The 23,796-nt window shown below is 37.6% G+C and overlaps 1 protein-coding gene across 1 annotated transcript in view; it reads left to right on the top strand.

Moving 5' to 3' along the window:
* LOC106552522 (kalirin) overlaps positions 1–23,796 on the top strand; it is a 489,228-nt gene that overhangs the window by 390,881 nt on the left and 74,551 nt on the right. The window contains exons 11-12 of the mRNA XM_087707922.1: positions 12,141–12,332; positions 18,323–18,492. Of these exons, the coding sequence (XP_087564048.1) occupies positions 12,141–12,332; positions 18,323–18,492 (362 nt within the window). The remainder of the gene's footprint in view (positions 1–12,140; positions 12,333–18,322; positions 18,493–23,796) is intronic.

Raw genomic sequence — 23,796 nt, 5'->3', positions numbered from 1 at the left:
CTTGTCCTTAAAATTGCTGACATAGATTGTTCTTACATTTATGTTTAAATATACCTGGAATATACTTTTCCCACAGTTAAGGAATACATGTCAAAATACTGTAAACAGGACTGGACCCAATGTCCTGCTTCTGAGTGGTTCTGCAAGCACTGTCTGGCCAAAGAAGAATCTGGAATATTAACTAGCTTTCAGTGATCTAAAGCAGGTCCATTCCCATCCTTAACAGGACAGGACTGCTTGATAAAGGAGCCAATTGTGTTTTTTACAAATTACTCTACATCAGTTCCAAATTGTCTAATTTTCCCATTGTCCATATAGCAAATGCAGAATTATTTTATTGAAAATTTTTATTTTGGCTGAACAAGGTGAGAGGAGGAGGAGGAAACTTCATATCTCATTGTTGTCAACTTAGCGTTCACTCTGTGTGTCCTATGCAAAGCTTTGACTGAAAACAGGCAGGCAGAGAGGCAATTTACAAGTCCCTGGTCTTTAATTGCCTTGTTGTAAATTACTCATTATAGCTAAGGAGAGATAAACTCTTCCAAGGAGTCATAAATCCAAGAGAAATCTGTTTATTGCAGTAAGCAGTTTTTGCTAAGATAACAATGAATATGGGCTGGATATAGTCGCAAAGCTGGAAAACACAGTTCTCTGAAAAACAGATAACAGATTTAGTGCTGGTGAGGGAAACTGGTTCAAGACCAAGTTCTATCCAGAAGGCAAGGAACAAGAGGAACGTGGAACCAAAGATGCAGAAAAGAAGATCAAAAAGCAAGAAAGTTGCTTTCAGCAAAGCCTGGAGAACATTCTTATATGGCCAGAGTTCCAGGTGTTGTCTTCTTAGGATAATAGTTACTTTTTCCTTTTGTGGAATCATGTAGCTCCAATTCCTGGTTCTCTTTAGCAGTCAGTATGTTTCAGGGCCTGCTACTCTGCCACGGTGAGGATCCAAAATCTTGCTATCAGCATCAACAATCATCTATACTGGGTTTGACTTAGCACCAGAGGTGGGTTCCTACTGGTTCGAACTGGTTCGGCTGAGTAGGTAGTAACTCGGCCTGCCACACCCCCAAACTGGTTCTATCATCGGCAGCACCATCTTGATTTTCGGTTTTGTACATGTGCAGAACAATCTTCATTGCAAAAATTTAAAGTTTTTTTCCCCTCTTCTAACATTGTGCACATGTGCAGACCTTTATAGGTGCAAATTGTGCGCCGAATCGGCAATAATGCTGGTAGCAAACCACCCCTGCTTAGCACTCATAATTGGCTAACAGCCAGCAGACTTCCCAACTACAGAGTAGGAGTCTACCATATTTTTCTCTTTAGGCTCAGAATTAAAAGATGCCATAACTATATTTAAGTTTCAGGTCAATGTCTGAGAGAAGGATATACCTGTTTATTTAAAGGAATTAACTTTTTATTGCATTGCTATTCAGGCACTTTGGAGCTAATTTTGGACTTAATTCTTCATTTCTTCCTCCCCCTTTATTTGCCTTTCTGGCTCAACAAATATTTTCTGGAAAAGGAACAGCGGAGCAAAAGAGAGATTATGTAAGCAGTGATGCCTATATTTCTTTAGAACTGTCATAGACTAAGTCCAAGAATCTTGCTTTGTCATGTTTAATACATGACTAATTCATATCAGAAATATAAGAGAAATGCAGATTTTTTTCCTTTTTAACTGGATATTTGTATTTATGACATTTAACCACTAACACTGATGATTTCTAGATGGGATGAAAATACCATAGCTCTTCTGATAAATATGACAAGCCATTTTTACACTTCTGCATTTTCGATCAAAAAGCATGACAGAGATGGGTGATTAAGAAGTATGAAACATCCATCCATCCATCCATCCATCCATCCATCCATCCATCCATCCATCCATCTATCTATCATCTACAGGGGTGGGTTCCGGCTGGCTTTACTGCCAGTTTGCTCATGCATGCGCTTTGTGCACATGCTGGGTGTGTGCTGCACAAGTATGCAAAGTTCAATTAAAATTGTTCTGTGCATGCACCGAACTAAAAAAAAATGTTGACGGCGACGACCGGGGAACCGGTTTGGGGGCGTGGCAGACCGGATCGCTACCAGTTCTGAACCAGACTGAACCAGTAAGAATCCACCACTGATCATCTATCTGTCTATTTTACAATTTTGATTTTTAGCTACTAGATGCAGATAAGATAGGGTTTCAATGTATTCACCAAAATTTCTAATTTCTCTTTATGTGGCAATGACAGTTGTTCTCCAGTGTAGTATTTCTTAATATATTACTGTCCTTTGCCCAGGGCAAACATAACCTTAGGTATGATTAAGGTATAGGAGTAACATGATAGCAGTATTCCAATATCTAAGGAGCTGTCATAAAGAACAGAGTGTCAACCTGTTTTCCAAAGCACCAGAAGGTAGGACAAGAAGCAGTGGATAGAGTCCCTTCCAACTCTGTTATTCTGTTATTCTGATTACTTAATATCTCATAGCTTAGTCTTTCCCAGTATGATCTCTTTCATATACAATTGAACTGTAGCTCCAGTAATCTTAGACATCACCCCATTGTTACAGGTACCATTATACCATTATCATAATTAAAAAGTCTTTTGTTTTATCCTGAAAACTAAAAGATGCCGCCTCCTCTCTTCATTTCTTCCTAACGCTCTTGTTTATAGTTTCTGTTTTACTACCATAATTAATTAAGTTCTTCTTGGCATTTACAGCCCAAAGTATATGGAAGTACAATTCTCCTTTATTGACTCTTCCCATAAACATGCATATTGAATTTTTCAGAGTTATTTTTTAATTACTTAAGCTTCTCTCATTCGCACTGCTATTGTCTGCCCAAAAAAAACATTTAACTCTATTTACTGCTGAGCATCCTGACAAGACAAGGATGTTCCTGCTTAGTAGCACAGCCAGTGGTAATATAGGATTGTATCTAAGATGAATGGGATGGCAAATGGTGTCTGATAAGACTATTCATACTTTGAATAGTTTGGTGTAGTAGAGAAAGCACCAGGCTAGAAACTGGGAGGCTGTAAGTTCTAGCTTCGCCTTAGCGCAAAGCCTAAAATTACTCACTCTCAGTCCGAGGAAGGATACCAGGGCAAAACACCTTTTAGAATCTTAACCAAGAAAACTGCAGGGACATGTCTAGGCACTTGCTAGGAGTCTGAGGTGACTGAAAGGCACCAAAAACAAAACAAAACCTCCATTATTGAATATGATTAATAGGAAGTGGTCTTAACTAAGAGAAAACACCTCTTTTGCATGGTTTCCTTCTGCACAAGCCTAGAAAATAAGTGGCTAATATAAGATACCTTGCTGAAGTTAATAGTAACAGCAATATCCCAAAGGTGCTTTTTCAAGAGGAAACTGGACTTTTTGGGTTTTCTTTGAAGACGTTTCGCTTCTCATCCAAGAAGCTTCTTCAGCTCTGAATAGATGGTGGGGAGCCAGAGCTAGAGAAGCTTCTTGGATGAGAAGCGAAACGTCTTCAAAGAAAAACCAGAAAGTCCAGTTGCCTCTTGAAAAAGCACCTTTGGGACATCCATGATCTGGATGACTGAGAATCTCCATAGACAGTAATAGCAATAGCACTTAGACTTATATACCGCTTCATAGTGCTTTACAGCCCTCTCTGAATGGTTTACCAGAGTCAGCCTCTTGTCCCCAACAATCTGGGTCCTCATTTTACCCACTTCTGAAGGGTGGAAGGCTGAGTCGATCTTGAACCCTGTCAGATTGGTACTCCAGGCTGTGGTCTGCAGTCCTGCCCTTTAACCCTTTCAACGGCTTCTTTTTCAGAGTAGTACAGAAAGTATCTTGCAAAAGGATAGCAGGATGGATGGCATATAAATTTAATTTATTGACTAAATAAATAGTCCGTCTGCTTTAATGAACAGCTAAGAGCTGGAAGCTCCTCACAATGTACATTTTCTACCCCAAATCCAACACCCAGATATTGTATACTATCCAGAAAAAGGGTGGGTATCATAGTCAGAGATAAAATAGAGGAGCCAAATTTAGGATTTCTTTGAAGGAATATGTGTTGAACCTGTTTTATTTGGACAATTAAAAAGAAATTCTCCTTCACCAGCTTGATGAAGATATTCTTATCATTTTTACCTTATGCTTTTCTAGATCAAACTATATCTCACCCTTCTTTTCAAAGTTAAATTAGGGACAGAAATATAGAAAAACAGTATAAGCACAAGCATGGTTTGGGAAAGGTGCTCCCGTCATTCTGATTCAAAAGTACTTTTTGCCTCTCATTGTTATGAATTAATAAAGAATAATTATCATAGCCACTATTATTGTTCAAGTATTTTGTATTCTTTTAGTAAATATTGTTTACTCCAAGAATTTTAAAAAAACTCTTGGAGTGAATATTGTTTACAAATACTGGAATAATCAATATTCCAAACTCAGACCACCAATTCTTGTTTTGAATGTTGCATATTTAAATTTCTCTATACCTTCTTGAAAGAGTCTTCTAGCAGTATTCCTGAATATAAATAGAAATTTGTTGCTTTATTGGTCCCGTAACGTAGAAAAACAAGGTAGGTTTGTTAAGATTCTTAAAGTAATCCTCCCCAATCAAACCCAAAGGGGAAATCCTCATTGCCCCATCTCCTGCAGGTCATCATGTGACTTAAAACAGTGTGACCCTTTATTGCAAATACAGTAGCTTTTCCATGTTTGTCATATCCTACATGTGGTAAAATACATCAGCAAAAACTCTTCTGGATTTTATCTAATTTGGGGCATTGGATCATCCCAAGCAGAGAAATGTAAAGAACTTCTGGTTTAGCTGAGATTTTTATTAACTTTCATGTATTGAATTTCATGGATTCCTTTTTCATTTTGATCACCTGATTTCTCCATTAGTCTGTCTTTTGGTTTTCTTGCATCTTGACTGGTCTCTTCTCATTGTTTAATTCCAAAATTGCAACAGGTAACTGGACTCAGCATTGATAGCAGCACACAGGGCTTAAGTGCTTGCGTAATTTTGGTATAATCCTATGGGATTGTAAAGTAGCACATTTTGTTACTCAAATGAGATATATATTTCTTTATTAAGGGAGGTAATACATGCAAAGGAAATTAAGGAAGAGGAAATACACCTTTTCTTAAAACTATATAATTATAGTAATTGTAATTAGCAGTTTTAGTCCTGCAGATGGCACTCTCTCTGCATTCATCAGAAGGAATGGTTTTTCTCTACAAAACTGATTAAACAGCCTCCTTTTAAAGTCAAATTCATTATGAATTTTAATAGGTGCTGGCAAACAACAGTGTTTCTTTAAATATTTCCATCCTTTATCTGAATAGCGTATGAATTTTCTTGGCCAATAAAACCCAAAACCTTGTCTGATTCATGCTTCCAAATACCAGCTAATTATTTAATTTCCCATTCTTTCTTTTCTGGCATAGTGCATAAAACCAATTATTGGTAGCATGAATACATGCATAAACCAATTATCTAAGTTCAGCATTAATGTAACTTTAAAAAAAAATCCAGGCATGCCATTGTGGAGAAAATATATAATTGTACCAAAACCCCAACAAACATTTTCTAGAGTTCTGGGTGAATAAAAGTGGCATTCAAAAGGAAACCTGGCACGTGATGAGGTGAGTACAGTTTTGAAACTCTGACTAAGCGAAGGCAAGGCTTTGTACACATTCAAAGCAAGGATAGGCTGGCACTCCTCTAGATTTCATACATAAAGTAGGCTTTAACAAGGATCCAAGTGAGTAATACAATGTACAATCCATGCATATGAATAAGAATAGGAGATTTAGATACAAGTTGTATTACAAATTTTAAAAAAGACTAGGTGGTATAGTGATTCAAAAACTGGATTAAGAGCAAGGATATCCAGCTTTTAATTCTCCCTTACACATGGATGCTGGTTGGGTGAAATGTTGACTAGTCCTACTCTCTTAACCCTACACTAGGTGGTTGAAAAAATCCTACCTACCAATATGATAGTTTTGATCAGTGAAGAAGCTTTCATCCTGCAGTGGATCAATTTAGCTGACATCATTAACAACAATAACAGTAACAACATCATAATTAAATATATTTTCTCTAATTCAATTATGACAATTTCCGGTTAGTGAGACTTGTAGTATCTTAGAATGCCTCGAGCTCATTAAAATGTATTGTAATTTTATGCAAGATCATAATAGTTAAAATAAATCAGAACAATGTTGATGCTAGATTTTACAAGATTGGGTCATAGAAAAAGTCCCCAGATGGAATTATAATAAAATTTGTTTTGATACCTGTGAGATCTATGATATCTGTGGTTTTTTTTTAATCTTTTGTCTTTTTATTACTTGTTAAAAAATTTCTTTCATTTCAGGGATTCTGTGCAAATCATGTTTTGGTTAGTACCAGACAAAAGATAGAAAATGAAAACCATTTTTTGCTAAATTTCTGATGTTTTTTTAAAAAATAAAATGGCAATAAATTTATAACAAGGAGTTGCTGTTCGGCCCTTTATATTGTTTGTTATTTGGACGTGGTACTGTCTCTTGTAAGTCAAACTTGAATCTTATGGATTTCATGGCCACAGCCCTTCAATTTCCAGGTCAATAGTACAGTATGAAATGGTTGCCATTTTTGTTTTCCTGAATGTTTCCTGATTTCCTGTTTAACTTACAATTCTGAATTCCCTCATAATTTTCCATTCGGGAAATCAGCTTAGTTTTTGAACTAGAACTAGATAGGTCAACAGGGGTTCTGCTGGGACAAGCCCTTGGTTAACCCTTCTTTTCATTACTTAACTTCCACCTACCCACTGGGCTTTTACATCTGTTGTTATGCAGTATAGAATAAAATCCTGCTAGAAATTGACTTCTGTCCTTTTGATTTATTTCTGCATGGCTTTTCATTTCATTTCACAAAGGGGGGGGGAGATATCCACCAAGCGCAATTCATGAAATTGTGTGAGCTCCTTTTCTCTGTGGCTCTGTTATTTTCATCTTTGTCTAAAAGCAGAAAGGGTTTTGCCCTGTATTCCTTAAATCTTCCAGGAAGCACAATAAAAAAAAATAGATCATTGCTAGAAACCTGTGTGCATTTTGGTCCCGTTTATGTTGCTCTCTATGTACAAGGGGCACAACCCTGCCTGGAAAGATGCCGTTACGTGTATTTTTAAAAGATTCATTTATGTCTTGTTTGTAAAGAACTTCAGTTTGTCTAAAATATGCAAGAAGGGAAAAACTTGATTTCAAGAAGGGGTGGCATTGACTTACCTTCCCTACCAGTTCTCAAATATGAATGTGCGCATGTGCACAGCCACGTCTGCACATAGCTTCCCATGCATGTGTTTTTGGTGAAAAAGGGGCCTAAATGGGATGCCATAGACCTGGGGCAAGTGGGCAGGGCCACCCCCAGTTCTCCGATTCAGGAGAACTGGTCCGAACCAGTAGAATACTACCTCTGATTCCAAGGAATGGTATGCACTCATTCTCCAAAGCGATCTACAAGAACCCCCAAAAAATCCAGGCTCTAAATGTATTGCTTTTATTTTGTACATTGACGCAAAAACAAACCCTGTCCCCAAATGCACAAGTGGTATGAGAGAGAAAGTAATTAAGAGTATAAAGGTTGCTTTGCTGGATGAAAGCCAAAAAAAAGTTGTTTGTTTCAAAGCAAGTCTGGGGCTACTTCTACAAAGTTCACACACAAAGCATAAAACAATAAGTCTCTCTTGCTCTTTGCCCAACCTCAGAATGAATCAGATCCAGTGCATAATGCTTAATTAAGGCTGATCATGTTATTTCGCCTCTCAAAACAGAAAATCATTCTAAACACTTTCCCACTTCCTTCAGGTGGATTTGCAAATACGTGAGAATGGTTAGAAGTGAATATTTGTAGACAAGTTGAACTTTGGGGTTCTCTGGGCTTCATTGTTATTTTGCAGACATTTCATCTCCAAACTAGTCCTCGATTTATGACAGTTCATTTAGTGGCCATTCAAAGTTACAGCAGCATTGATAAAAGTGACTTATGACCATTTTTTCACACTTATGATTGTTGTAGCATCCAGCATGGTCATGTGATCAAAATTCAGGCACTTGGCAACTGACTCGTATTTATGATGGTCACAGTGTCCCATGGTCCCATGATCACTTTTTTGCCAGTCAATGAGGAAGCCAGAGTCACTTGAATGTGTCACTAACTTAACAACTGAAGTGATTCACTTAACAACTGTGGCAAGAAAGTAAAATGGGATAACATTCACTTAACAAATGTCTCACTTAACAAATGTCTCACTTAGCAACAGAAATTTTGGGTTCAATTGTAAGTCGAGGACTACCTGTAAAAACATCAGTGTTGGAAAGGATTTGGGTTTGCTCTCATTTTATATTCTAGTGCAGGGCATCATGCACAGGCCACACCCACACTTTAAAGGGAAAAACATCACAATATGTCATGTGATGGCAACATGATCCTGCAAGTTTGACACCTGTGTTCTAGTGGCTTGGCCTGAGAGTGTGGGAGTGGTCTTAGAGAGCCCTTGATTAGACTGCTGTTTATTGTTAGCTTGTTTGCCTGAGTTGGTACATGAGAATTTGCTGCTTTCCATGTCAAATACCAACAATCAGCTGCTTAAGGCAGCCTCCTCACCTCTAATTTATTCATTCATTTCATTATCCATCCAATTTATGTATCTATATATCTCAAGGAGTGACCCATGACCCACAGAATTAAAATACAGCAAAAACAATAACGAACATGAAAAGAATTAAAAATACCAGCAGCCAATAAACAGGAACCCTAATTAGGGTTAGATTAGAACTTTCCAGAAAAATAGTTTCTTAGCAAGTTTTATTTAAAAATGACTATATGCAGATAGACTATTTAGTTGAATAAAATAAAAAACCATTTTGTGGAAAAGTGGCCCAAGAGCAATCCAGAATAAATGCATGATTTGGAAATGTACACTGAGTTTCAATAACACAAATTATAACCATCTGTGCTCATCACTTTTTTGTTCCATAGCCAGGTTTTCTCTTTGCGCCCATTTGTATTTTTCTCTGCCATCCTGTTCTACATTTAGCATTGAAGCTTTAATATTCACTTTGTACTATGGCCAGTTTCTGCTGCCATTGCTCTGGTGTTCTTAACAATAGGGTGATATACAGAAATCTAGCATGCAATCTCTAATCCCTAGATTATATTCCTTACAGGGACTGGCAATTCATTAATGGGTCTGATTTGCCAGGGGCAAATTATAATTGGTGCTCGATTTATTCTTATCGGTGCGAGCTGGTGACATTCAAGTAATTGAGGAGGGTATGAGGGCTCTCCAGAATGAAATTACATCTTGATAGCTTAATATGCCATATGCCAGCATTGAATCAGTTGTTTTTCTTTAGGAAAAAAAGTGAATAAAATTATTAAAGGAAAGAAGAGCTATAGAACTTTACAATTGGAGAAAAAAATGTTGTTTATTCTTTCAAAGAGCTAAATGGTGGGATATGTTAAATGTTATTATTAATAATAATTAAAGCTATTCGTACAATGTTAGGAGCTCAAGAGCTGTCCAGTAGGTAGAGGATGTGTTGCGATGTAGTGGCACTCAAATTCCATGCTAATTGGAAATTTATTTATTTAACAAATGTATAATGTCAAACATCTCACTGAAAGCAACTCTGGACAGTACACAAAATGAATATCATTATATATATATTCCTGTGTCCTGACAATAGCTAATACATATCTGATCATGAAGATGGATCAATAATATGCAGCATTATTCATTGGTATCTTCCAGGCTGCATGAAAGTTATAAAAATGTCAGTGGGAGCTTTGTGGCAGAAATTGTATAACTTTCCTTCTTAATTTTTCCACAAACTACTTGCATCTGCTTCTTTCACTTGGTATTATTTAAAATGAAATATCTTTTATGTGAACCGGTTAGAAAATAAAAACAATTAAATGGACAGTATTAGTTATAATACTAATACTGAGTCCCTCGGGACTCACCCTGAGTCCCTTGGGAATAGGGCGGCATACAAATTGAATAAACATAAACAGTTGTCACATGTTTATGAAACAATCATGCACAACTATGAAGGTATACTAAATGACACTAAATGCAATTATTCTTGTCCTTCTAATGAATATTTACCCCATTCTCCATTACAGTTTCAAAACAGTACAGAAAATTAGGAACTCAAAAAAGGTATATTTTGTGAAATCTTGCACATTGACTTAAACACAAAATGTTGGTGAATAGTGAGTTGGATTGTTTGTAACATTGAGGAATAGAGATAGCCTAGGTTTACAAATAATGCAGTTGGTCCTCAATTTATGACCACAATTGAGCTCAGAATTGAAGTTGCTAAGTGAGAAATTTGTTAAATGGGGTGTGCCCCATTTTATCACTTTTCTTGCCACATTTGTTAAGTGGATCACTGGAGTTGTTAAATTAGTAACATGATTGTTAAGTGAATCTGGCTTCCCCGTTGACTTTGCTTGTGAGAAGGTCGCAAAAAGGGGTCATATGACTCCAGGATATTGCAACCATCATAAAATATGAACAGGTGATCTTGCATCCGAATGTAAATCACATGACTATGGGGATGCTGTAAGGGTCATGTGTGAAAAATAGTCATAAGTCACTTTTTTCAGTGCCATTGCAATTTTGAGCAGTACTAAATGGACTATTGTAAGTCGAGCACTACTTCGAGTCAGGTTCTCTGGATTTAGGAGATCAATACCAATGTATCAGTCTTGAAGATGTTTGCCTGCAGGCAAGGCTTCCTTAGCCCAATGGTTCAGAAGTGGGACATGGCAAAACATGTGCTGCCTATAAAATGATTCTGATCATTTTGGGAAATTTAGAAAAAAGGTAAGTTTGTAAAAAATGCCATGTGTGCGTTATATCTATTTAACATTATTGTTATAAATAATCTTTATTTCTAGACACTCTTATCAGTTGCATTCAGATGAATATGGAAATGTTTCTGTGGAAATGTTTTCTCAAGGGATATTTCCTTCTTCACAGACAAAATTTTCCACAGCATCGAAGTCTGTCAGAATTTTTACTAAATTAATTCTCAAGGCTTGAGGCTGGCATTTGAAACAATCATGTTTAGGTAGCAAAACAATCTTTTCTTTTTCAGTCTTCTTGCAAATATTTAAGTTATGCTTAGGTCTTGATACAGCGTCACATTTCATTTCTTTCACAAATGGGTCAAAGTGTATGAGAATATATTTTAACAATTGTAAGTATAAACATGATATTTAAATTAAATTATTATCTTTGCAACCCACTGGATATCTGGAACAATCAATCATTTAAAAATAAAAATAAAAACCATACTTTTGTAGATTCTTGTTGGCTATTAGTAGCATATGAAAAACAGATACATAAATATAGGAATGGTATAAATATTTTGAAAAGAACTATAACAAACTTATGTATCCCTACAAGGCCCAAATTGCTAATTTGCTTTAATGCAATGTGAAATAACTCCATGAAACAAAAGGAATTTCCTTCCTGCAGTAGAGAATGTGTATAGGTTGTCCTTGCACATGTCAGAACTCCTAAGAGATGAAATGGAAACTCTATAAATCTTAAAGGTAGTTGCAACTGCCTTGGATAGAGTTAGACTCTTTCAGATAGTGTTCTGCCTTAGCCAGCTCATAAATGTAATAAAAAAAGCAACATTTTTTTTCTGAGATAATTTTCCAGTGCATGTACTTTACATGTTGCAACCTGTTAGCCATCAGCACTCCTTCACAACCGAATGCATTGTGAAATATCTCCCAGGAGACCACGGCCACCAATGAAGTAGTTAACTATGAGTTGCTTCTTTACATCGTCTTTGAAAGATCTCGGAGATCACCGCAGGCTGAGTTTCCTGAAGCTAACAAAAAACAAAAAAGCAAGCAGTGGAAAGGTGCGCACATTTCAAATAAGAACTGTATTCAGCTTTTATCTGAGGATTATTCAGTGCCAATTTTTGCAAACGCCTTTTCCAATCACATCACACAACTGCTATCATGTTAAAATGCCGCTTTCCCTTCCTGAAGGCTGGAAGGATTTTCTCTGAGTATTAATGAATAGAGTTTTGTGATTTGCACTTTATTTTTTGTTGTGTGTTGGTAGAATACCTATACTAATGCGGACAAGCTACTGGAAGCAGCAGAGCAACTGGCTCAAACTGGGGAGTGTGATCCCGAAGAGATCTACAAAGCAGCACGGCATCTAGAAGTGCGGATTCAGGACTTCGTTCGGAGAGTGGAACAGAGGAAGCTTCTTCTGGATATGTCTGTCTCCTTCCACACCCATACCAAAGAGGTAAGGTGCCTGCAATGTAATAGAAATTCAGATACTGTTGGACCTATGTTTCAAGTATGGAACATAGTAAAATATGTTCATATTGCTCAAGGCATACTAGAATAAACTTATATGAAATTAAAGCTTGGAAGACCTGCCAAATTCTATAAATGTTACAAGTCTCCCTATTAGAGTTGCAACATAACTGTAAAAGAAAGTGGAATCAGTAGAAATGTTATCTGTTTGCCTATCTATCTGAAACTCCATAGCAGAATAGCAATGTGCATGTTAACACTGATTATTAATATTTAGTATTCGTGTGAAGTTGATATGCAATGGGGTAGACCCTTCATCTCTATTTTGTAACTGGAATATCAACACATAGATTTCTTCTCAGAATGTTTTTTTTCCCAACTAGAAAGAGATAAATGCGATGTATTCAGTTTCCTCCTCTCTTTACATTCATCATTTCATGTCCTTCACTGATCTGGATAATCTACCAATTCTCTGAAGAAGCATAAAGGTCAACAAGAGGAATTGATAAAAGTTTTATTTTTTGAATGTAATGGTCCAGGCTACATGAAAGAACATCCATATGGAGGAAAAAGTTCTGCTTTATGGTTTGAGCTCTTTAAAAGAAAAGCAATCACAATGCCATTATTGTTTCTTAAATTTCTTAGGTAATTGAATTTTAATGAAGCATTAAAATTCTCTGCTTGACTACTGTTTCTAACAAGAATCAGTTAATGGAGATAGCTTTGATTTCATTCTATTCAAAGTAGGTTCTGCATATCTGCCCTCTTTTGATTTTCTGTGGTTTCTTCAGGACTGGGCTAAATGTTGTTTTAATATAAGTGAACAATGTTCAAAATGTATGAAATTAGGATACTTTTTCAGCAGACGTAGAGGTCAGGACATTGAAACTAAGGGCCTGAGGGTATAACTAAAGCATACTGTACATTTTCCATCTTCAAACTTCATACCATGCCTTCAAATAGCTTTGAAAATAGGATTGTGTACTATAAACAAATAATGTGTAAAAATTATAAAGAATTTTATTGCAGTCATTAACATGTATATGGGAAATGAATATGTCCAAAGCTGAATTGACAATGTCAGAATAGTGAGGTGAAATACATTCAAAGAATTTTGACTAAAAACAAAAACAGAATGCTACTTGTTCCAATATTCATGTGCAATAAAACAGAAACAATTAAGTTTAATGATCAGAGTAGTATAAACTTTAAAATGGTAGCATAACATTCAGGTCAATAGAAATAAGTAAAACAATAAAATCAGCCAGAAGAAAATTGGGACTATAACCTTCATTTATTGTCCCCTGTAAAACCCAAAAAGAGTGTAATATAGCAATTGACATGTCAAATCTACCAAGACATAAACATCTTTAGACATCTGGCATTATTATTTTTATAAACAACTCAGACATATCCAGTACTTTTTCTTCCTCCTATTTTCCTCATGACAACAACCCTATGAGGTGAGTTGATCTGAGAGAAAGTGATTGGCCCAAGGTCATCTAGCTGGCATTTATTCCCAAAGTAGGACTAGAACACTCCTTGTTTCTAGCTAGGTACCTAACTAACTAGCCACCGCTAGTTGTTATACTTTTCAACCATAGTTCATAGAATTTCACCGTTGGTTGGCTTTATGCATTGTGCTTAATCCAAAACTGAGAGAACCATATTATGGCAGATCATGATTTATCAAACACGCAAACACAGATAGATTAATTTCCAGTTTCAGGTGCATGCTCCTGTAACCAAGACCCATTATTATATTATTGTTACAAACTGAGAGCCAGTTTGGTCTAGTGTTAAGACACTAAGCTAGAAAGCAAGAGACCATTGGTCCAAGCCCCACCTTATCACTGAAAGCCAGATGGGTGACCTTGGACTAGTCATCATCGCTCTCAGCTGAACCCATATCATAGGATTGTTGTTGTGAGGAAAATAGGAAGAGGAAGGTGTGTTGGATATGTTTGTCCCCTTGAATTATTATTAAAAATAGGCAGGCAGGTGGACCGAAATGGGAACTTGAACTGTCTTTATATTGATTTGTGTCCTGGGGCACTATTTTCCTTCTACTAGCTAATCAGAATAAACAGTTCAACATTGAGATAATAGAGAAGCTGATTAGTTCAGATTAATTTTTATTTTGTCAGAAAAGAGGGAGGAAAACATCAAAAGTTTTTGAAGACTGACCCTGAGTGATTTTTTGGGGGTTGATGTTCTTCCTAACTTTGGGGGCGGCAGAAGACACATAAAGAGTCCTGTGGCATGTTTGACTATTGATAAGATGGAACAGAGAGAAAACATGTACATACTGGACGGGCTGCATTCCTTGACAAAAGATCTGAGGAATATTCTTAGGCAGAGGAAACGGTGGGAACTTTGTGGCTCTTCCAGAGAGCTTAATAAAACTTGTTTTTGGAGCAGGACTCTGCATCTCTTACAGCCTCAAATTCAGCTATCAATTATCACTGTTCAGAATTGAAAAATATATATTTTCTCTTAGTAGCATAGAATTTACGTAGCAGCTCCTGCTTTTAATTTTCTCTAGATTCATAATGACAGCCTATTAAAGGGGAATTTTTGTCAAGCATTCTTAAAGACACAACTTCATAGTATCTGACTTTCTCATGACATTATTTAAGATGAGGTTCATAAAATGTAAATTTATCACATTCATTTACTTGGATCTTTGTTCATTGATGGCAAGTGTATCTACCTTAAGCACATGTGGCTCTTAAGTACTATTTTTTCCCTTAAAAGTCAGTAAATATAGCAATGAATGCATAAACAGAGAGGAAAAGAAATGATAGTCAGGAACTGTCTTCTTAAAGCAGTAAGTCATAGAAAGATTTTATATGGATGAGGAATTATAAGGTGACAATTTTTATTATTGCTCCTTAAAGAAGTGAGCCGTTTCCTGGCTACTCTTTTAAGTTTTTTAAAAAATAGGCAAATTATTGCTAACCTGATATCCTGACTGCTTAGAATTAATGGATCAATCTGAAACATATTGATATTCAACATCACTGTTGAAAATGTCGGGCCAAATGCACATCAACATTTAACTTTCTCAAGGGCACTGGAGTTCAGTACCAAAGCATAACTGAAGTCATATTCATCTATTCAGATAGTTCAGTAGCAGAGTAATCCTCCATAATGCAAAATGATATTGGTGTTGTTACCATAACATATCTGACATGTATTGCAGTCACTTAAACAGTGATTCCCAAACGGTCTTAATTGGTAATGCTGCCAGTAGTTGATTTGGGGCAACTAATGTATAAATGACATTATATGCAACTGCATTTTTTTAAAGCCATGGAAAGTTGTTTCATAAATTCAGACTTAGAGGAAAATTCAGACTTAAATACGTATTTAATATAAAGTTTAATATTTTCCTTGATGTTTATTATATAAAGACAGTAAACAATCATTTCATTAAGGACTATGGCATTTGAGCCTGCAAACAGACACCCTGCCGTTCACAATTATCTGCCATTTTTATTTTGTCGCATTCTTTTGTATATAACTAAATTTGTCCCTTAGCCTGCTTCGCTACAACACATTTTCCCCAATTAAGCAAATTGGCACAAGACCTTCCATTCACATTTGTATCAATAGTAACAGATATTGATGCAGTCTAGAAAATCAGTTTGATGTACTTGGTCTAAAAGAGTTATCTAGTTTACCCAAATGCTTCTACAGCTTCATAGATACCTCTGTGAACAAATTGGATTTAGCTTGGGGAAATGGATCATAGACTCTCGGTTTCTGCAGTCAGGTGTCATGTATCATCATGTCTCTTTAAAGCTGGGATATGAAAACTGCAATTTGCAGGTCTGATCTGACCTGCCAGGCTGAACTGTCTAGATTGGAAAGCTAAACATAGACTCATAGCATCAGAAGACATACTTTACACCATCAAGGCCAAGCACCTGCTCAATTCAGAAATCTAAAGTAAAATATCTCAGACATCTGGCTGTCTTCCCTCTATTTGAACTCTTCTAACAAAGCGAACTGGGCCTTTCTTGACATGACCCTCTCCACTCTACCCTCTTCAGCATTTCAACAGCTTTATTCTATAACTTTTCTATTTAGGGAAATAAAAGACCTTCTAAAAATGGCAAGAAATAGTGCTTGCAGGCTGTTTCATCTCCTCCAAACCATTTTCATTTCTCAGAAAGATTAGCTAGAAAGTAGAGTGAAGGACTTCTCCTTCTTCTAAAGCCTTGCCTCTGGTGTTGATCTTAAAAGAATGTGAAATCTAGAAAATTATATAAGCATATACATACATACATACATACATACATACATACATACATACATACATAATTCAAAGTTAAACTGAATAAATAATTATTAATTGGGAGGCTAGAAGATTAAAATAGGACATGCACAATATATGGGACCTGAGTGATTATGAATAAACTGAAATTATGTTACTGAATTCTGATTGGAAGCCATTTTCTATTTTGCAAATGTTGTAAATTGCTCAGAATCACCTATGTGTGAGTTGGACAGCTATAGAAATTTATTTAATAAATAAAATAAATATTAATGTGAGTGCCTGTCAAAGTACTCTGGTCTGACACATTTCTGCATGCCTATGCATAGATTTATTGGGGTAGGGATGATTTCCAAAAGTGATTTTATTTGGAGTTTGCAGATCTATATTGAGAAGTTTTCTAGATAATAGTCTGCAGGATTTCAGAAAATCTTACAGAACCAGAAATGGAGTCCTACAGAGATCCTACAGGAGCCAAAAAATTCTTCAAGCCAGTCTCAAAATGAGAAATAACAGATACAAGGTAAATCTAGAGGCTAGAAGAATTCTTGTGGAATTAGTGAAGATTGTTATAGCTAAGAAATCAGTCAATGGTTACAGGCTGCAAATATGGGGGAACAAGGCAGGTTGAATGAACATTGTCTCCAGCAACTGTCTATGGAGACCACTTTTTAAAGCTCTCCACAGCTGGCTTTTCCCAGACTTTGCTGTGTCCCATTGTGGTTCTAGTTCCAAGGAAGCTACATCTTACCCAGCTTTGCCCCTGGTGAGTCTCATCTGTTTAGCCTGGTTTTCCTTCTCTTGGCAGCACCTGGTCAGAGGTTGGAGAGGTTGAATGAAGTTGCTTCAGAGCATCCAGGTTTCTCCATCTCCTCCCCTGTCATCTCTTCCTCCAAGGAATAGCCTAGGGGATGCAAGATTTGAAGTGTGGGAAGATGGCAGTTCACAGAACATTGTGTGTGTGTGTGTGTTTCCTGTACGTTTATCCTTTTGGGCGGAGATTATCTGCATAATCAAGTTACCCTTAAAAAAATTATAGAAATGGCAAAAGATTATTCAAACAGCCCATACCCCCCTCCTGTTAGCATTTCTATTACCTTTGGTAGTTATAGAACTGCATTGTTCTTTCCTCTTGTGTATTATTTCTCTTTCATTGAAATGAAATTTAAAAAAAGACAACCATTATATATGCACACTCATACCATATAATTATTTGAGGCCAATTTTTTGCAGGTCATTTTATTTAATATTGCAGTGGTTTAAGTCAATGGTTCTCAACCTGTGGTCCGTGGGGACCATGATGTCGTCACACGGAATCCCAGGAAAAAAAGTTATGATTTAAATCTTGAGATAACTCTTGGTGGTCCTTGGGTACAAAATACCAATAGCAATAGCACTTAGACATATATACTGCTTCATAGTGCTTTTACAGCACTCTCTAAGCAGTTTACAGAATCAGCATATCTGGGTCCTCATACAAAATACAAAAGGTATTTAGAGAGGGTTCCTGGTGAAGAAAAGCTCGAGGACCACTGGCTTAAGTGCTGTAATGTCAGATAAAGTTGTGCTTTGATGGATACTCTTTGAGCTGATTTGAAAGGATTAAGATCAATACCTCCATTCTTTCCTGCCCACTGTTCTCTCCCCCCCCCCACTTATGCCTCTTCTGATATCTTTCTTTCCCTATTTCCCAGCTGTGGACATGGATGGAAGACCTGCAGAAGGAGCTCTTGGAAGACGTTTGTGCTGACTCCGTAGATGCCGTTCAGGAACTCATAAAGCAGTTCCAGCAGCAGCAAACAGCTACTCTGGATGCCACTCTCAATGTCATCAAAGAAGGGGAAGATCTAATCCAGCAGCTCAGGTGAGCACAATGGGACCTTAAAATTCCATGCGGAAATTAGTGCTTCTCTCTTAACTATATTTAGGACCACATTACTATTTATTTTGGCATAGTTCACCTGCTTTATTATTGCTGGGAAGCTGCCTTGATTCACCTGACAGAAGGAGCACAGAAGTACCTGTAATCATTAAATAATTTTTAAGTGCATCATTTCACTGAAACTATAAGGGATGATTTGTGGAGATGAATAATAAGTAATCTCAGTTCACCTGGACCATTGCGTGTAATGGATGAGAAGAGCTGCAGGTGTAATAAACTGACTATAATTAAATGGTACTGCCTAAATATGTTTAAAATGGAAATTTGGGGAACATGATTAAATTGTTATAAATGGAGACCTTGTGGTTTAAATGCGTATTCCTGCTAAGCAGTGTCTGGAATCCACTAAATAAAACATATGACTTTAATATATCATTACCATTTTTTCACCTGTAAGAGCTTTCAGTTTAGTAAGATCCCTGTGCAGTGGTGGGAAGAGGATTTTAGAACCTCTTCTGTAAGTGTGTCCTGCTTTATGGGAGTGGCTTGCTGGCTATGTGACTGAGTGGGGTGTGTGTGTGGCTTGGCAGTCATGTGACTGGGTGGACATGGCCAACTTGTAAAATGTGGTGAAACTTACTTAACAACGTTCTTGCTTAGCAACCAAAATGTTGGCTCAGAAACTCTGGTATTTGAAGCACGCAAGTCTTAAAGCTGTCAAGTTACAAGACCCTTGCACCCCTAACCCTTTAGAAAAAAAAATCCCAGGGGCGTTCAAACTTGACAGCTTTAAGACTTGTGGACTTCAACTCCCAGAATTCCTCCTCCAGTCATGTTGGCTCAGGAACTCTGGCATTGAAGTGTGCAAGTCTTAAAGCTATCAAGTTACAAGACTCTTGCACCTCTAACCCTTTAGAAAAAAACCCCAGTGATGTTCAAACTTGACAGCTTTAAGGTTTAGATAGGACTCTTAGAAGCAGGCGGGGCAATTGGTGAGCCAGCCAATCAGTGAGCAGCAGGCGGGGCAAGCGGGGGAGAGGGAGCTGGAACCAATTCTAAATGGCATGATAGATTTGTGGAACCTCTTCTATAGAAGAGGTTAGAACTGGCAAGAACCCACCCCTGTCCCTGTGGCACAATAAAGAATTCAAGCTTTCATCTGATACCTACTATTTCCAATTGTACTGGGCTTATGTAAGTGCAATTTACAGCCGGTGCCTAAAAAGTGACTATAAATATAGGCTTCCATAAACATCTACACCCTGATTGAGACATTCAAGTCCCAAGGATTGTGACTCTGTATAAGTAGTCCTTGAGTTATGACCATAAGGGAGTTTCTGTTGCTAACATGGTGGTTAAGTGAGTTGTGCCCGATTTTGCAACCTTTTTGCCATAGTTGTTAAGTGAATTGCACAGTTCTTAAACAAACCCAACTTCCCCCATTGACTTTGTCTGCCATCTGTGTAGGTTGTAGCTGACAACCACTGTAAATGCATGTTAGTTGTCAAGCCCCTGAATTTTTATCACACAACTGAGGCGATGCTATGATGGTTCTAAGTGTATGGACCAATCACAAGGTCACTTTTTTTCAATGTCATTGTAACTTTGAAGGGATAGCAATAGAACTTAGACTTATATACCCCTTCACAGTGCTTTACAGCTCTCTCTAAGTGGTTTACAGAGTCAGCATATTGCCCCCAAGAATCTGGGTCCTCAATTTACCCACCTTGGAAGAATGGAAGGCTGAGTCAACCTTGAGCCCCATCAGGATCGAACTGCTGGAGGGAGCAGTGAGTTAGCCTGCAGTACTGCATTCTAACCAATGCACCATGGAATGCTAAATGAGTGATCCTAAGCTAAGGACTACCTGTAGAAGCTATATTCAGTTGGGCTTAATTGTGTTTAATTAAAAATGCTCTAGAAACAATTTATTTCTTTTTCAGAAAGCCAATTATCCTTTTTGTCAGTTTGGCAGAAGAATCTACTAAGATGAATCATATTCACTATTATAAAAAAAAATCAGGTTTTTTTAAAAAAAACATTTGGATACAGGAGGGACGTGCAGTCAGGGGAGGCAGGGGAGGCAGAGTCTCACCACTGTCATCATGAAAACAAAAAAATGTAAAAGGAAAAAGGCAAGAGCTGAGGTCAGGCTGAGCTAGTTGCTGCCAGAGTCACCGTGGATGACTCTGCTTAGTGCTTAACTGTTTAAAAAAGCCTCTTAAAAAGTGCCCTCTACAGGAGGAGGCAGGAGAACGACGTGCCTCATCTAGTCTGACTTTAGGTGTTTTATGATCACTCGAGTAGAGTTAAGCAAGGGTTAAAAGCCTAAAAATTCCTGTCGTAGGTGAGGCACATCGTTCTCCTGCCTCCTCCTGTAGAGGGCGCTTTTTAGAGGCTTTTTTAAACAGTTAAGCAGAGTCATCCACAGTGACTCTGGCAGCAACTAGCTCAGCCTGACCTCAGTTCTTGCCTTTTTCCTTTTACATTTTTTTTTCTTTTCATGATGACAGGCAAGAGCAGAGTTGAAATCCTCTCTGAAACAGCTGGAAAAGGTACGTGTGGGTCAGAGGGAGCGGGAGGAATTCAAACTTCATCCTCAAGTGTAGATCCCTCCCCAAGTGTAGTTTGATTGCAGGCAAAGCCACGTTGCCTTTTCAAACACACACACACACACACACACACACAGAGCTGAATAAAACTATATAAGCCCAGCTTCACTGATTACAAGTTTGAAAAGGCAACGTGGCTCCACCTGCAATCAAAGGCTAGGATCGGCTCCCCTCCGGCTTCTCTCCCTCTTCTCTCACCCCAGCCTGCAAGCAGGAGGTGGGCTTTATTGTGTTTCAGGCATTTCCCACCCAGACAGCAGACTGCATTTGCAATGGTGGAGGAAAGCAGCAGGGGAATGGGGGTGGGTGGGTATGGCAGAGGAGCTGCTTTCAAGCCATTGGAAAATATATCCAATCCAACTTCTGTGTTTGTGTCTGTTTGAGAGAGGGGGGAGGGATGGAGGGAGGGAGGAAGGAGGGGGAGGGAGAAGAAAAAGAATGAAGGAAACTTTTTCGCAAAGGAGAAAAACAAATGCTGTTGCTTTAAATCGGAACTGAGCATGCCTGGCTGTGGAATTCTGGGAGTTGAAGTCCACAAGTCTAAAAAAAATTGAAACCCACCACTGTTTCAGTGCCTTACCAGCCATAAACCTCACCGCACGTCACAGATGCAGATCTTTCAGCTTTAAACATTTACTGCATTTCAGTACCATTGCAATTTTACTGACCACTACGGTAGAAGTGAAATAGAATATATAGGATTGGAATTGTGCTGTTAAAAAGTTAGACAGAACTATGATTTCTCTCCCACAGTACTGGCAATTCTCAGTGAGAAAGCACAACATAGCAAAGGGTTAAACCCTCCAGATCATACTCCTGATCTGAATCTCTTTTCCCCACTATGTTTCACTTCGCTTTCACTTTGCTTTGCTTTCATGCAGAAGATGTGTTTATGAAGGCAATTATTTTTTTATTAGCACATTGTACACTGTGTTGGAATAAAATTTTCCTTCTAATTAGCTAAAACATAGTAAAAACTTGTATTGACTTTTTTCAACAATTATTTGGGATTGCTTTTCCCCAGTCTTTTCTTATTCTTTATTCCCATCAAACAATCTAAATCTCCCCCATGATGGAATGGGTAGATAATAAAACCCAATCATAGACTGGATAGCTTATTTTTTGTTCTGAACTGTACTTCCTCAGGAACAGAATATTCCATACTGTATTTCATGATGGCTGGATCTGAAATAATTAGTGGATAGACCAATACCAGAAATTGATAAGATCAGTTACTGCCTCTTGTACAATATTTTGTTCAAATTCTCTCTTTCTCCCAAATATTAGGCTACAGGAAAAGGGCAAACGACAGCTTTCATTAACATTTAAAGTGTTGTTGTTGCTTTTGTTTTGGTTTGTATAGGTCAAGGATCTTATAAAACTCAGATAATAATAATAATCTTAGATTCTGGTAGCACTAATGGAGTATCCCACATCATATAAAACAGAGTAAGCCATGTTCCCTCCAGTACACTAAACTGGCTCTTGTGTAAAGTCAGCTGGGTGACTTTGGGACAGTCCCTCTCTATCAGCCCTAGGAAGAAGGCAATGGCTTCTTTCAAAATCTTGCCTAAAAATACTACAAGAATGTGTCCAGGCAGTTGCCAGGGGTCAAGACTGGCTTGAAAATACAGGGGAGAAAAAAGCATTCTTCCTAAATTGGTACCAAGACAAACAGGTGAGGGGAAAGTGAAGGGCAGGTAAGGTCAGCCCTTCCAGATATAGCTGGCAGGACACATGACTAGATGAGATTATTCTACTTTACTGTAAGGCTACATTAAAAGAATCTTGTACGTCTGAAGGTACAAATCTCTCACCATTACTTTTAACCAAAATCGGAACTGGCAGCGACCCAGGCCAAACCGGTTCTCCCAGCGGCACTGTAGGCACTGTCATCTTGTTTTTTTGCTTCTGCACATGCGCAGAGCAATTTTAGTTGTAATGCGCTTACACGCACAGAGCGCAAGCGCTCGCGCACAGTGCACCCTTGAGTAAACCAGCAGTAGTCTCTGCTGGAACCCACCCTTGCTTTTAACTGCCTCATCAGTTAGGGTGGGTCCTTCCTAACTTTCTTCCTCTGATAATTAAGCTACTGGGTGCTCTATTCTCTTTTGTCTGACCCTAGGCAGCTTCTCTTCCTCTCCTTCCTTAAAGTCATTCTCACGTACCATTAGAGCTAGAACTGTTGGCGTGTTGGAATGAAGACCTGAAGTTATTGAACTTATTAAGTTGAGAGAGAGAAAAAATAAGCTGGGGTGGGAAAGGGATGCAGACATAAAAGTGATGCCACATCTAAGGTAACATGTACGTTGTTCTCCAGTTTTCACCCATTTTTTACAAAATCTTTACTAATGAATGAAGCTTGAAAGGTTGTGTAACTGATTATTTTTGTGGCATTAAATAAACAAACATTGCTTGACTGTAGATCAAGACAGTAGGCCCCAATAACATATAATTAATAGGAATAAATATATAAAATTTTGCATGAATTCCACTACTGTTTCACATAGTGTAGTTTTTTGCTTAAGGGGAAGGATTTTTAAGTAGACCAAATAATGGTAGGGAACCAGAATGTCGTGAAATAAAATGAAAAGGAGACAAAGCCCCAGAAGGGATTTATATGCCATTGGTATATTTTTCTTCTTTTTCTTTGCAATTCTTACTTAATGCAAAA

This window comes from Thamnophis sirtalis, unplaced genomic scaffold (assembly GCF_051295495.1).
Source record: "Thamnophis sirtalis isolate CommonGarterSnake01/CBP01778 unplaced genomic scaffold, rThaSir2_p1.2 scaffold_1, whole genome shotgun sequence".
NCBI classification, from domain to species: domain Eukaryota; kingdom Metazoa; phylum Chordata; class Lepidosauria; order Squamata; family Natricidae; genus Thamnophis; species Thamnophis sirtalis.
Note: the sequence above shows the minus strand (reverse complement) of the source record. Positions and strands in the feature narration are given on the sequence as shown.